The sequence below is a fragment of the Pezoporus occidentalis genome, unplaced genomic scaffold (assembly GCF_034315485.1).
Source record: "Pezoporus occidentalis ecotype Australia unplaced genomic scaffold, CSIRO_AGI_Poc_V1 ctg224, whole genome shotgun sequence".
NCBI classification, from domain to species: domain Eukaryota; kingdom Metazoa; phylum Chordata; class Aves; order Psittaciformes; family Psittacidae; genus Pezoporus; species Pezoporus occidentalis.
In genome coordinates, this window is record NW_026914117.1 from 1,047,021 (window position 1) to 1,062,201 (window position 15,181).

The 15,181-nt window shown below is 40.5% G+C and overlaps 1 protein-coding gene across 2 annotated transcripts in view; it reads left to right on the plus strand.

The window, feature by feature from the left end:
• The window catches only part of UGT8 (UDP glycosyltransferase 8), a 45,461-nt gene that overhangs the window by 18,834 nt on the left and 11,446 nt on the right, over positions 1-15,181 (plus strand). For both annotated transcript variants that reach the window (XM_062620886.1, XM_062620885.1), the window contains one exon: positions 688-1,511. In XM_062620886.1, the coding sequence (XP_062476870.1) occupies positions 690-1,511 (822 nt within the window). In that variant the 5' untranslated portion in view covers positions 688-689. The remainder of the gene's footprint in view (positions 1-687; positions 1,512-15,181) is intronic.

Consider the following 15,181-nt stretch of genomic DNA (forward strand, 5'->3'; position numbering starts at 1 on the left):
AACGGTCATAACCATGTTAACACTAGTGTGAAGTGTGGTACTCCAAAATACTAAAAAATCAGAATGGATGTATTAGAAGTTCCAGTTAAGGGAGCAAGACTGAATTGTTTTTCTAAGAGAGTCATCTTATATCCTATGCACTGAAAATCGCCAGTACATCCTTTGGCTCTGTATGTGAATACAGGATTTCAGCCTTTGGATTGGTGAACTTAGCAACTTTCTTAATTGCTTAATAAATTGAAACAGTAATGCACTTGTGCTTTTAAATATATCCCGAATGTAGCAGGATCTAACTTTGAGAACTGCCTTAAAAACCTTATAGCTGTTGGATGGCATATATTATCCTGAAGCGTTGCATGTAGTGTCACCATGGAGAGTACCAACTTCATTGTCTCAGTTGCTTTTCCTGCCTTGTAATACAGGTACCATCTGTGCTGGAAGAAGTCTCTTCTTTACCATTAATGCCAGACGGAAAGGGAGAGGAGGGGAAAACACAGATCTTGCTGGAAACTGAGAACTACCAATTGCGTTCTGAAGCACAATGGCTCTGTTGCTCCCCATGACCACTTTGAAATGTGGAAATGTGATTAGCTTTTATGGGACAGCCACATAATAACTTGTTTGAAATTCCCAGGTAGCAAACAGACCTGTTTTCTGTTGATGTAATGCTTTGATTTCTCATTTCAGCTATGAAGCCGTATGCTCCAGCTTTCGTTCTCCTGTGGAGCGCTGTTGGGATAGCAAGGGCTGCCAAAATTGTTGTTGTGCCGCCAATTATGTTTGAAAGCCATCTTTATATTTTCAAGACTCTGGCCTCAGCCTTGCATGACCAAGGTCACCAGACAGTGTTTCTCCTCTCTGAGGGCAGAGAGATTCCTCCATCTAATCACTATAGACTTCAGCGCTATCCAGGGATCTTTAACAGCAGCACCTCAGATGATTTTCTCCAGTCCAAGATGAGGAGTATCTTCTCTGGCAGACTGACAGCCCTTGAACTCTTTGACATCCTGGACCACTATTCCAAGAACTGCGACATGATTGTTGGCAACCAAAACCTCATGCATGCTCTGAAACAGGAAAAATTTGACCTGCTCCTGGTAGATCCCAATGAGATGTGTGGATTTGTTATAGCTCATCTTTTAGGAGTTAAATATGCTGTTTTTTCCACTGGCCTCTGGTATCCAGCAGAAGTGGGTGCTCCAGCTCCCCTGTCTTACGTCCCAGAATTTAACTCGCTACTTACAGATCACATGAACCTGTTTGAGAGGATTAAAAATACTGTTGTTTATCTTATTTCAAGATTTGGAGTCAGTTTTCTGGTTCTGCCAAAATATGAAAGGATAATGCAGAAATACAAGGTTCTGCCAGAGCGCTCCATGTATGACTTGGTTCATGGATCCAGCCTGTGGATGCTTTGCACTGATGTAGCACTGGAGTTTCCAAGGCCTACGCTACCCAATGTTGTTTATGTGGGAGGAATCCTAACCAAACCAGCCAGCCCTCTGCCAGAAGTAAGGTTTGCTGAGCTTTACAGTAATTTCTGTGGTATCTGATTAACCTCATATGATGAGTGGCAGTTTTTAAACAGTGAATTTCAAATGGGATCTAGTTTTTCTTACTGTTGCTTGGTGAAATAGCCCCTTGAAGTCACTGGAGGGATCTTGGGGTGGTGGTGAAGGGAGCTATCAGACACAAACTCATCATAACGAATGTCATCAAAAAGATCACCATGTGATCTTTTTGTGGTTGCAGGAGGTATTTTGCTCATAAGTAAGGTGCTTAATGATACAGTAGAGGAAAACAAGTGCATGCTGTCTTAAAAATTACATCTGTAGCTTCTAACCAAGTGTGGGTTCAAATGGGAAGAAGGGAGAACAGATGAATACTGCTTAGGCTTAAAGTAGCCTGCAGATATGTAATACTATCTAATTTGTTGCTATTAGTGTTTTTATACAGAGTTTGCTTCCCTTGGTTTGATATGTAAAAATGTCTTTTAAACTAGGTGTACATAAGCAGGAAGAAACTGTATAGGCCAGGAAATGGAGATTATGTGAGTTGGCACAAATGGCACCACTTCTGTACTTGAGTTTTACTGCGCACTTACTGGCATCAGGTACCAAACTTCAGATTGAAATAGTGATAGTGACTGGATTGATTCCAGAAATTCTGGATGCAGATTAATAATTAAGTTTGATTACTTCAATATACCATGTGATCTTTGATACCTGATATGCAAGAATGTCTCTGTACAGCAGCACAGTGGTGGGTGACAGGCAGAACAAAATTTCACAGAAACCATGTCACACTTCTGTTTATGTACACATACACAAATCTTGAGGATTATTAAAGGGGCTGGGTGATAGATAGATAGACCTGCAGTGCTCAACAATTTGCCTCTAAAAATGCCTTGTTCACCCTTTGCTTTTTGTATGGGAACTGCCAGGCCTGCTTTTTATCTGTTTTGGCTTGAAAATTGGTCACAGAAGGTTGGGGTTTTTGGTGGTTTGATTTTATTTTGTTTGGGATTTTTTTTTTTTTTTGGGGGTGAATGTTTTTTGTTTGTTGTTTTTTGTGGGGTTTTTTTCTTTGTATTCTTGTGTGGGGGTGGTTTTTTTTGTTGGTTTTTTTTTTCTTTGCACTGTTGGTAGCCTTGAATTAGCAGTACCTTTTATCACCAGTTCAGCACACATCATACAATTCTCTGATTCAGGCTGCATCATGTGGAGCACTGAGCCAATTCCCTCATCTCTTCTCAACTTGAAATGCTGAGCTGAGTGGGACCAGGCACTTGCGTCGCACTCTGAACATGCAAGTGGCTTATATCCCAATACACACAAGGTGCCATCAGAGGTGACCATAACAGTATTGCTTGTAAACATGTTATTCCTATGTGTGTGTTAATGCGACTATGTTTAGAAAGTGTCAGGCTGCACAGATATCCTAAGAAAACAGACTAAAGATAGCCTTGTGCTGTCTAAACAAAATACAACCTTGTTCTCTTCAGCAAAACTTTGTAGGTTGGATTGAATTTCAGCTCTTTGTTTTCCAAAACAATGTTTTGTTGAGTGAGAAGAAAAACGTCTGTGTTACCTGATAAATTTGGTCACTCTGTTAATACTGGGTATGATTCTCTCTGTAGCCAGGGTAAAAAATTATCTGTCCTCAAAGTAGGTACTTTCTTCTTATAAAATGGAGTGGACAAAACAAAAGGAGGAGTTTTCTTTTGTGATATAGGGATATGCCTGTATAGATAAGTATTTGTACACACATATGTATATTTGCAGCCTTTTAAGAATATACTTCTGTGTACTTTCTAAATTTACTCTGGAACCACAGATGTTAACCCGTTAAAATATCTTACTATTTAAGAAGGTTGAAGAGTTAGTAAATATTTAATATAACCAGACTGACAGTGACCTTGAAGTAGACCTGTAGGTAGAATACATGCTGGCAAGCACTTTTTACAGTGTGGGGGGGAGCCCAACCTGTAATTGTTTGTGAATTAAGACATTATTTACCTTCTCTTCAGTTTTATTGGGCAATTCATTCTTACATTGTTCCAAGTGTGGGGTTTGATTGAATGCAGGAGAAACAAAGTGTCTGTGTTCATCTTTTATCATGGAATTAGTCCATGCTGAAACTGTTATGCATCATCCACTACAATATATATTGTAGGTAAATTGTTAGGCAATCAGTTTGCTTTTACTGAACAGTTAGATAAAATTCCTGTCACTTTATTCTGGCAGGTTAAAATTAGACAGCTAGTGCTGCATTTCTAAGGCAGGGTCCTTTGCTAATTTATTTTTACAGCTTTTAGCCTGGAAATGGCGACTCTTCAGGAGCTTGGTCTTGTAAACAAAAAGTGGTGTTCCTGTCCAGAGATGATGATCAGAGAAGAGGGGTGTGTGGCTGGAAATAACAGCTTTAGCAGGTGAATTTAAGCTACTAGTACAAGCCCTTCAGGTCTCTTCCATTCTCTAAAACTGCTTCTGAGTAGCCTAGTCTACTTTTTTTGGTAGAGAAGTATTAGGAGAAAAATCTGTGTTTTTTTTTTTTTTTTTTTATTTTCAAGTCAGAATACTTGCTGAACACAAAATACCCAGGCACTTCAGGAGTCCCACCGATGCCTCATCAGCAGAGGAAGTTTGTTATTTTCAAGTTGAGGAGTGAAAAAGGAGGTAGTTTGTTTAACCAAATCAAGAGTTCTGACACATAACTGTAAAGCTAATAAGCTACATTTTAGAAAGAAAAGGTGGAGACAAATTAAACAAAGAGGAGACCAAGGTTGAGGCCGTTTCATCTGTTACAGAATGGCTGTTCCTTAATTCTAGGGGATGTGGTAACTGTTATGTGATTGCTCAGGGTCTGCAGCTGTTTTCCTTAAACTTTCTTTGAAGAAAAGTTAGAAAATCATGGTTTTAAAAGTAGCATGTGGCAGAGGATGCTGAATATCCATGTCATGTAATAGTGTGAGTGTGAGGGGGAAAAAAGCCTGACTCTTGATTTGCTTTGTTCCTGTTCCCATCTACATGAGTATTTGGTTCAGGGGAGTGGAAGGGTTTTGTAAATTCTTTAGTCATCCCCGTTTACTGCATGTGGCTTCCTGTTGTAGAGTCTTTTTGGTTCAGGTAAACTAGATTTATTTTGGAGGATGCTCAAAGCTTTATTTCACCTGCAAACCGAAACCTTGCTGGTCTGAAAGGAGATGTAACGGTCTGTAGCAGCATTTGACTTTTTGGATGGCTTAAGTGATGTGTTTGTGGGGGGGGGGGGTGAGGGAAGGAATGCTCTGATCAGGGTCCACAATTGATGTAGTCAAAGTTAAGCTGCTGGAGTGTGCACAGTGTAGGTGCAAAGCCTCTGCTGTGCTAGCATGATGCTCTGGTAGGAACAGACTACAGGCCCCGGGGGCCTGTATGTTGGCTGTGCCACTTGCATATCACCTGTGAACTGGTTTTACTGCAATGTATCCTTACTGCCCTGCATAGGCTAGGAAACAGCAGTAGCTCGTGTAGCATGCATGATTTTTAGCAGCTGCTCAGCTCTGTGGCAGTTTTGGATGCAGCTCCCAGCTGCAGTACACAAACTGCAAATGTGTGTTTAGGAATAGTTGCCTTGGGAAGCCTTTGTCAGGCTGCAGTCCTTTCTCCTATCCCTCTGTAGCAGTGGCCTGATGTTGGCTGTGCTTGGCGTAGTGTCCCTCAGTGCGGTTGCAGTGATCAGCATGCTGAGGAGGGGGAGCCAAGAGCCAGTGAGGAAAGCAGCGGCTCCTTTGGAGATCACGGCTCTGCCTGGCTCCCTGCGGCACCATGCACCACAGCATGGTGTGGGCAGCCGGGAGGTTTCTTCTCGGTTTAGCAGGGTTAGTCTTGCCTTTTACAGAGAAGCAGTGTCTGAAATTCACAATGGTGTCATGTTTCCTACTGTGCTCTTCTAATCCCTGCTGCAGGTGGATGAAGCTGAAGCATTACCTGAGGAACTTTATTTCATCGTGGTAGGAGGGCTGATGATAGCCTCACAAAGCTCAGTGCAGTTAGTAGTGTAGGCAATGGGCACTGCACAGTTAGTAGTCTTCTCTGGTAGCTAGCGTGCTATTTTCACTGGTTAAAGAATGTGTATTTGGAAGGTGCTTCTTGCATAGTGTGTTATGTGAAAGACAAGGAGATGGTTAATGTGGCTGCACCCACCCATCACCCTAAGTGAATAAAATCTTACATGGCTGTGAGAAAGGCCCCAGGGTTTGTACAGTTAACTCCAAAAAGAGTAGGTTTTGAATTGCATAGAGGACAGCGTGAGCAGAATTAGCCTTAAAAGATCAAAAGATAGAGGCAGGCCGAGTCATTAAGGTCATCACTGACTTACATATGTGATGCTACCTGGCATATTTCCCAGATAACTGGCAGTGACCATTAGGAAACAAAGGGCTCCTCTGCCTTCCTTACTAAATTTTTTCAGAGGGATCTTGCAAAGCTGAACAAAGCTGGCTTTTTCAAGTAACATACATCTTAAACAATGGGGAAACCCTCTGCTATGGCATTTATATCTTGCGTCTTAGTTGATAAGTAGTTGGGCAATAATCAGTCTGATATGTCCTTGAATTGGGTTAGAAACCCAAGGGGTACTATGAGCAGCTGCCTTGGGAAATACCTGGCCCCTGGTGAGAAGGGGACAGAGGGCACTGGAAATTACCTTTTCTGCATCTTTGTTGCAAAATGCAACAGTAAAGTGTTTCATAAGGACTTCTTTTCATCAACTAGTTGATGATGTAGACATATTTGGACATAAGTTGGATCTTGCATTTTGGATATGGTTGTACTTGAAATAATCTGTGCCAGTTTAAAAAAAAAAACAAACAATTAATCACAAACTAAAATGTCCCATACTCTGTAGTTTAAGTTGGGCTGCTCCTTTCACACATATGCACAGTTTGTAAAGTTTTTTTATAACTACCTCTGTGTAACGCTGCACTTTTCCTTGCTGATTTTGAGGTCGTATTTAGGACTGAATACCCTTTGTCATTCATAGGAAGAGAGAAGCCAATGACTGCTTTATTTTTTTAAATTCTTCTATACTTGAGTAAACTAACTGTATGCCTCCAAGAAGGGTGTTCATGTTGCAGAATTAGAAGCTGTCCTTTCAGCCGTAGCTTAAAGAAATAGTAATTACAGTAACATAGTCTCTCCTCCCTGCAGATCTCATGTCTGACCTTGTTACTGCATACGTCTGGATCTATGTAAGAAATCCGTGGCTTTGAAATATCTTCACTAAGAAGTTGTGTTTTTTTTTTCCTGAGTCTTGCAGACAGTTGTGTTTACTAGGAGTGTGTTAGCTGATAACAGTATTTATTCTTTAAAATTAAGTGGAAGAATGTAGTGATGTTTTACTTGTTAGATCAGATTTTTCTCTTTCAGTCCAATTCAAGGATGCTGTCTCTAAGCTCTTGCAGGCTGTAGCAGTATGGTTTTTGTGTGTGTCATAACACCATCATTTTACTATTTTTTTTTTTTTTTTTTGAAAGCCTGGGAAATAGGTATTATAGAGCTACTTCTTACAGGAAATTTCTGGTGATGTGAAGCAATTCTAGAGCTGTTTTAAAATGCATGTGATCATAAGCTGGGGAGGCAAAAAGTCCTTTAAGGATGAAAAGAGATTGAATACTGTGTAAATTCTGTGCTGAACCGTATGATCATGTATTTTGGTGCAAATTATTTCCACATAAAGCTTCTTCCCCCTCAAAAATTGATCTTTTGTTCATAGAATCATAGAATGGTTCAGGTTGGAAAGGACCTTAACATCATCTAGTTCCAACACCCCTGCTGTGGGCAGGGACACCCTACACTAGACCATGTCGTGCTAGGCTCTGTCCAGCCTGGTGTTGAATACTGCCAGGGATGAAGCATTCTCCACTTCTTTGGGCAGCCTGTGCCAGTGCTTCACCACTCTTACAGTAAAGAACTTCTTCTTATATGTAACCTAAACTTCCCCTCTTTCAGCTTGAACCCATCACCCCTTGTCCTATCGCCCTATCGCTACAGTCTGTGATGAAGAGTGCCTCTCCAGCATCCTTGTAGGCCCACTTCAGATATTGGAAGGCTGCTCTGAGGTCTCAACACAGCTTCCCTTCTCCAGGCTGAACAGGTTTCTCAGCTTGCCTTCATATGGGAGGTGCTCCAGCCCCTGATCATCCTTGTGGCCTGCTCTGGACTTGCTCCAACAGCTTCATGTCCTTCTTACACTGAGGACACCCAGAACTGTACACAGTACTCCAAGTGGGGTCTCACAAGAGCAGAGTAGCAGGGCAGGATCTCCTCCAACTTGCTGGTCACGCTCCTTTTGATGCAGCCCAGGACACGGGTGGTTTCTGGGCTGTGAGTGTACACCGAAGCAGCTCATGTTAAGTTTCTCATCAGCCAATGCCCCCAGGTCCTTCTCCACAGGGCTACCCTGAATCTCTTCTCTGCCCAGCCTTTTGCTGTGCCTGGGATTGTCCTGACTAAGAGGCAGGACCTTGCACTTCACATTGTTGAACTTCATGAGGTTGGCATCGGCCACCTCGCAAGCATGTCAGAGTCCTTCTGGATGACATCTGCTCCCTCAGTTACCTTCCTTCATCCAGACCTAGCAGGAACAGGGGCTCTGTAGGAGGTGGAAACAGGGAATTGCTCAGCAGGTGCTGGTGTGGTGCTTGATACTTCTTCATGCTTTTTGCACAAAGATGAGGGGAGACATACGTATGCCCCCCCCCCCCCCCCCCCCCCCGAGTCTGAATGCAGTTTTGGCCACCCTGACTACGTGGTGGAGCAGAAGAGATCAGGGCAGTCTGATTGAATTATGTGAGATCATCTTGCTTAAACACAGGCTTAGAAGTCAACTAAGTTTGTTAAAGAATGGGTGGTGACTGGCAGACTGTTTAAAATATATAAATATTAGAATAAAATATATGTATATTGTGTCTATAGCTACTTGTGTGTGTACATTTGCACTGGCATATATATTTGTGTGTGCATAAATATATATATATATATATATATATATATATATATATATATATATATATAAATAAACACTTAAGAGAGAAGGGGGAAGGTAAACTCCAGGGAGAAAGAAAAGCCATTAATCTGAAGAGGAGATGAAGAAAACTTGCTGTTATTGAATCCAAGCTTCAGGTAAGAGCTACCTACCATTTCTCCTACAATCCAGAGCACAGGCATTGTACTGTAACAATCAAAGACACAATTTCCCACCTAGATTAGCTTATAATGTGGATTTATGGGTGGGGCTGTATGTTGGTATCTGTAATGTTGAGGTTTGAATGTAAAATTCAACTTTGCAGTTTTCCTTTCTGCTGTATTTGCCGAAATTTAATTTGACCCAGTGTTCTATAGAAGGAGTAAGTAAAAGCAGCCTCCATACTTAAAACTGTCTTTTCCTTACTGTTATCTGCACAGCTCTTCTATTACATACGCAGCTATTGATACTGTGGGAGGATTGGCAAAACCTTGATCTACATTTACATGTAATAATTGGAAACTTGTTCTGTGTATGCTTGCAAATTACATGACAGGGCTTTATGTTTAGGAAAATGAATGGGTTTTAGATATTTTTAACAGAATATTGTCTCTGGGGTATCATCAACAATGTTTTTATTAAATCCTGGTTTTGAGGATACCTCTGCTGCACTTGCTCCTCAATGCAGTGATTCTAATAACCTCTCTTGAAGGGCAAGCTTCTTTATTTTGAGTACCTTCCATTCATTTGGAAGGCAAGGTTGCTTTCCCATGGTGCTTGCCAAAGGTCCAGTGAGTAATGAATTTTTTGATGGAGTGCGTTGCATCAGGGAAATACTTGCATAGCAGCTTTCTGGTTGACCTCTAGTTTTTGGTAGTCCGTGTTCTCAGAGGCGTCATTGATTACACCTGTAACTCTAGAGAGGCCTGAGATACAGGAGAAAAGACAAAGGCATGTGGTACCTGGGTTTTTGAGTCTGAATTTCATTTTTCTTTAAAGTTAAATGCAGTTAAATTCTCTTGGTGTTGGATCTTAAATAGGAAAAGGCAGCAGAGTTCAGGCATGAGAAAATGCATTTTAAAAATTGAGAAAAGCTTTAAAGACACCTTCCCCACCAGTGCATTTTGGTAAAGCCTATATGCAGTATTAATACACTAAATAACCAGTGAGTAACATAAAAGGAAAAAGTCTGTATTTCAGCAGGGCTGAATCTGTGTTTAATATTATTGAAGAAGGACTTTAACAACAGCACTGGGAGATGAATATGTGTTGACAGTGCAGGGCTTGGGATCCAGGCAGAAAACAGCTCAGATTTTAGTTTGTTTCCCAACTGAGACTGTTAGCATGACTTTATCCAGCAAGAAAATAGAGAAATTTAGTCTAATGCTATAATTTGAGTATGCTTTTTTAATGTCTATAAAGTATTGGTTTTGGAATTATCTCACTCTGCTAATATGAACAACAAAATACGAAGTAATAATATCAATATTATGGTTGGACTTGATCTTAAAGGTCTTTTCCAACCTAGTTGCTCCTGTGATTCTATATTAACTGTGTGGACTTTGTATATGGTAGATCTTACTAAAACAGTGAGATTTATCAGCATCTTAATAGTATATGGTGCAGCTCAGCCAACATCAGTGTATCCAGGGAAGACAAGGTATGAACTTACGGAGACTTTACAAATATCCCACCTTTTCTGCTTTATTTTTAGAAATTTCAGTTTGACTTAAGACAGCAGAATAAATGGAGAGAAGGGGAGAAACTGGAAGAAAGTATCTTTAGTTACAAGCTTGCAAAAGAGAGGAGGCTGGTGTGTGACAGCAACTTGTACTTGGCAAAAGAGGAAAATTAACTTGCAATTACTCCAGAGGGAAATGGGGTGGGGAAGTTTCTTGTCCTGGTTGGGGGCAGTATGACTGCTCTTAATTAAACTGACTGAGCCTGATGTTATGAAAAGGAACAAACCCTGAGAAAATGGGCTGAACACCTTAGCCTTATGGCCATTGCTTTTAAAAGGCAGGACTTGACTTAGTGGAAAAATAACCTTCAGAGTGTGACATATGCACTGGCTGATGCGGAGATGTTGAGCCGAGCTAGCAGAAGGCAGCTGGATGTATTGACTCAGGGGAGGTGAGTCATCTTCTGCCCGGTGCAGTCGGGTGTTTGTTGCGGTGTTGTATGTCCTGTGCTCCTTAGAGCAAGTTAAAAAAACCCCGTCTTTGGTTGTACACTGATTTACAAATTCATAGCAAGTAAATATAGACAGCATACTTTGCCTTGAGTAATGGAGTTTCTCTGGGTTTATAAGCTGATATTTTATAACTTTCAGATTGTAAGATAGGTCTCTGTTCAGTGATAGTAAAGGTATAATGGCATCTATATGATCTTCAACTGCCTGTGCTGAAAGATTGTTTTTTAGTAGAACTTGAAATGAAGTTAAAAATGTGTTAATATAGCATTTAAATATTTCACATGAGAGAAGTACTGTTTAGAAGATGCCAGAAAGGTTAGGACCCTGATACGAATGGTCTGTGTACCTTTCAGTTTATCAGTGGGTATCTTCTTTCTGTAGATCACTTCATGTGGCTTCTAATTTATTTATTTTGAAATAGGCCTGGTTTTGTCTACTCTAAGTAGCATTTTGTAAAAGTTGCATAGTATGCCTGTGCTGTCCATCAGGGAATGGCGGTTTGCAACCTTATTCAAAGAACAGAGGCTTGTGCGCATTTGAATCCAGCAGCTGAACAGGGAAAGCTTCAGATATTAAACCAAGTTATGTTTGTATTTGTATACTTTGTTTATCTGAAACAAAGCTCAGTATTAGGCACCACTGGTTACTGCCAGCTGGGTCCTCACTCTATAGTCACAGCTGTGCATTTAGCATCTAAGCCTGCTAAGAACAGCTAATTAGAAAATCAAACAGAACAAAGCTCGCATAGTAGGTTAACACAATAGCATTCCTGTCTGAGAATGGTCAAAAGAATTATTTTACTTTATTTTTTTTATTTCTTCTGCTCCTCCCTCGCGCCTATAGTACAGCATAGGTCAGTAAGTTCTTATTCTTCCTATACAAGCCTCTGTAAGAGGACAGTACATACTGGAAAACCTTCACTTTTCAGTAACAGTGTTGCACAGAAATCATTACTTCTACCAATCAAACTCAGAGAAGAGAAGGCAAGGTTGTAGTGTCTGTTCTTGTGCAAGGGCAAAGCTCTGACTGCAATAAATATTACCCAGATCGAAAAAGGAGAAGCTTGCTTAGGCAGTCTGTAGACAGTGTATGTGACAGACCTGAGGCAGTGTTTTAAAGGCAAGCATGCAACTTCTGAGACGGGCGAAATGGTCACAAAGCCAGTCTGCTACGATATGAAAGCTCCCTGCTTAGGGAAGGAAGGGAATAGGAGCTGCTGAGTGCCTTTGTCTGGTCTGTGCAAGTCCCATACCTCTCTGTGAGACCTGTATGTATGTTTAATTATTAAAAGGGAATATTAAAATTACTAAAACTTATTAAAAGGGCTTTGGAAAACACATCTATTGTGGAATATTGTCAAAGAAGAATTGGTACTTTCTTTGGAACTGTGTGCTGAGATCAGTCAGCATGAGTGAAACTGGATATCTGAATGGGCAGGTAGGGAGCTTCAAAAAATAGTTTATCATTTCAGTCTTGCTTTGCCCAAGAACATGCATTTGCACAGAAGTTAACATGAAAATGGTTTTGGCACAATGCTGTAATTGGGACCCCTTTTAAGCATGTTATACCTTAGCATGCATAACTTTAAAATCATTTCAGTGAAAATGGTAATTAATTAGTATATGTATTAGATGATATTTAGTTAGCAAATGTAGTTCACAATTCTGCTAGTTTTCATCTGGCTATGCTAGGACTTCAAGTAAATGAGGCAAGAGTTTTTCTTTCTACACACCAAAACCTGAAAATACTTATATTGGGGTGGGGGGAAGTGATCAGGTGATCTGTTACAGTCCCTGAAAGAGCTATTGCAAAGTCAAGCACTTTTTTAAATGGTTATATATATATTAAAGTTGAATTAACTGCAAAAGTCAGTGCTGTTTCCATCTCACTTCTGTGTTCATTTGAAATTTGAGAAAGGCTCAGTAATGCAACTTGTCATGTAACAGACCTTTATTGTAGGTTTAGAGTTTAGAAGATGTAATTTCAAATAATAAACATCATTGTCTTGCATTAAAAAAATGGCACTGAATTTACAGTGAACCTGAACATCATTTAAAGTGGACAAAAGGAGGTCACTTTACTGTTTCGAGCAAGGAGCTGTAAAATTCTGCCTGAACAGGGAACTCCGCTTCTAATGAAGGCAGCTCTAATGACTCATAGTGATTCAGAGCGTTTTCATATGGTGTGTCATTAGAAGGGGAAGACAAAATGCCTGAGGTCAAAAGCGTAAGTGGAATTAAGGAAAATCAAGGGGCGAATTTACAGGGGGTGAGGCCAAGGTGTCTGAAACTTTTTAGTATATGGTGTTGGAGGTTTCATTTAGAGATACTCAGGGTGTTGGGGCTAATACAGCCTTAATGAATGTAGGAAGGTCAGTAAAGGCTACAGTGGCTAGATATGCTAAAATTGTAGGCAAACAAAATTGTCCTGTAGCATCAGTGTGTTCTCTGACACAATTCAGGTGTTCAGAATCGCTCAGAGCTTGTATTTTTTCATAGCTTGTCCTGTGTCACAGTTTCTGTGGTGCACTTCCTAAAGTAAATATTAGGAATGTATATGTGTGAATGGGGTGATGTACATAGCCATAGTAATAATACAGATGGAGTATTTAGTCTCTTTCATGTGCAAGATCATGGCCTGCTTTTTTTTTATTTACGTATCACTTCTATACCTTGCATGCCATATAAAGGACAGAAAAAGTACAAGAACATATTGAGCTTTGCCATGGCCCACCTAACTGTACCAGGACCTTGTGATCTGTCTTGCAAACAAAGACCTAACTTGGATTTGGTTTCACTAGATCTTAAGTTTAAAAAGTCTGTACTAAAAAGCTGTCAGAGAAATGATTATTCTCAGGTTCCTTTAACATCTTAATATGGACTCCTCCAGGTCAGGAACTCGGGGATCTCTACAGGGAGGCACCCCATTCTTTGCTTCCTGATTTTTGCCCAACTCCTGAGTTGTTAGCCATGCTTAGCGATCCCATTTAATTAAGGCTATGTTATGCCAGGAATTACAGAGTTGTATGCAAGGTGAACCCTTGTTCTGACAAGTCTATAGTTCATTTTCTGCAGCATATGAATGGAACTGGTCTCTTACCTCCCTTCTGGGAAAGCAGATTGGAAAGGGGCTGCAGATCAGAATGCAGGCAAGCAGTTCCTCTTAATAGCAACATGATGTAAAGCTCGAGTAAATTAGGACAAATTTGAGGGGGAGGGGAAAGAGGAGGACCTTTCAGGTGATGTCAGAATGCAAGCTGAATTGAAGCTTCTGGATCTTCCTGAGGTTGGCAGAGCACAGTTTTCACCACGATTGTGAGAGGAATTAAAATCATATCCTTTCTAATTTAACAACCTAAAAGAAACTGTGAGGACAGCTTCAAGTACGTTTACATCTGACTTGGATTAGCCAAGCATCACCCTGCTCTGGTCTGGTAGCCATGTAGGCTGTTGTTCCATCTGAGCCAAGTCCCTGCCTGTTGCAGTTTGTGTTAATGGCAATGGACCTGTTGGATCAGAGTTGATTTGCACCTAACCAGCTCAGAGCATAGTGAACCTCATTTCACTTGTCTCTTCCTCATGTGGACCTGTCTGTAGGGGAAGAATGCCTGATTTCTGAAATTCATTCAGATCATTCCATGCAAACATCTGTCAGTTGGATTCCTGTTTAAAGTTTGCAAGTGTGCATTTATGTGTTGCCAGACTTGGGAAGTGGGCCAGGGGAGGGAACACTCAGATAATAAACTTAAATTGATACAAAATAAAATAGTTTTCATTCTGTTGATTTCTTTTTTTTTTTTTTTTTTTTTTTTGTAATCTGACATCACTTAATATGGAAAAAGAAAAAAAAAATCCATGTTTTGAACCTGTGGGCAGAATTTTTGTCGGGTCTGGCAGGATTTTATCCTCCCCTTTGTATGTGCTATGTTCCAGTGAAGCACTGGGATTAGGGTTACGAAGCTTTGGGTGTGAAATGAGCTATAAAAACACAAAGCAGGTTGCTTTGCTGTTGCACAACAATAAAATTCAAAAGCCTGTTTCTAGGGTGATTCTTAATTCTATGGTATGTAGTAAAGTTCCTTTCTTTCCCCTCACCCCCACCTCCCCAAAAGAAAAAAATAAATTTCTAAGTGCTCAATAGCTATTTGTTATTATTCATGGCAGTTCTACTGGTAGGAAATTTTATGCCCCCTCTGTGTTTACCTAATGATGTATAATTCTTACTATATTGAGTCATAGAATCAACTAGGTTGGAAAAGAGCTTTAAGATCATCAAGCCCAACCATTATCCCAGCACTGCCAAGGCCACCACTAAACCATGTCACTGAGGGCCTCATCTACATGGTTTGTGAACACTTCCAGGGGTGGTGATTCCACCACTGCCCTGGGCAGCCTGTTCCAATGCCTCGTCACCCTCTTAGTTAAGAAATTATTCCTAATATCCAATCTAAACCTCTCCTGGTGCAGCTTGAGGCCATTT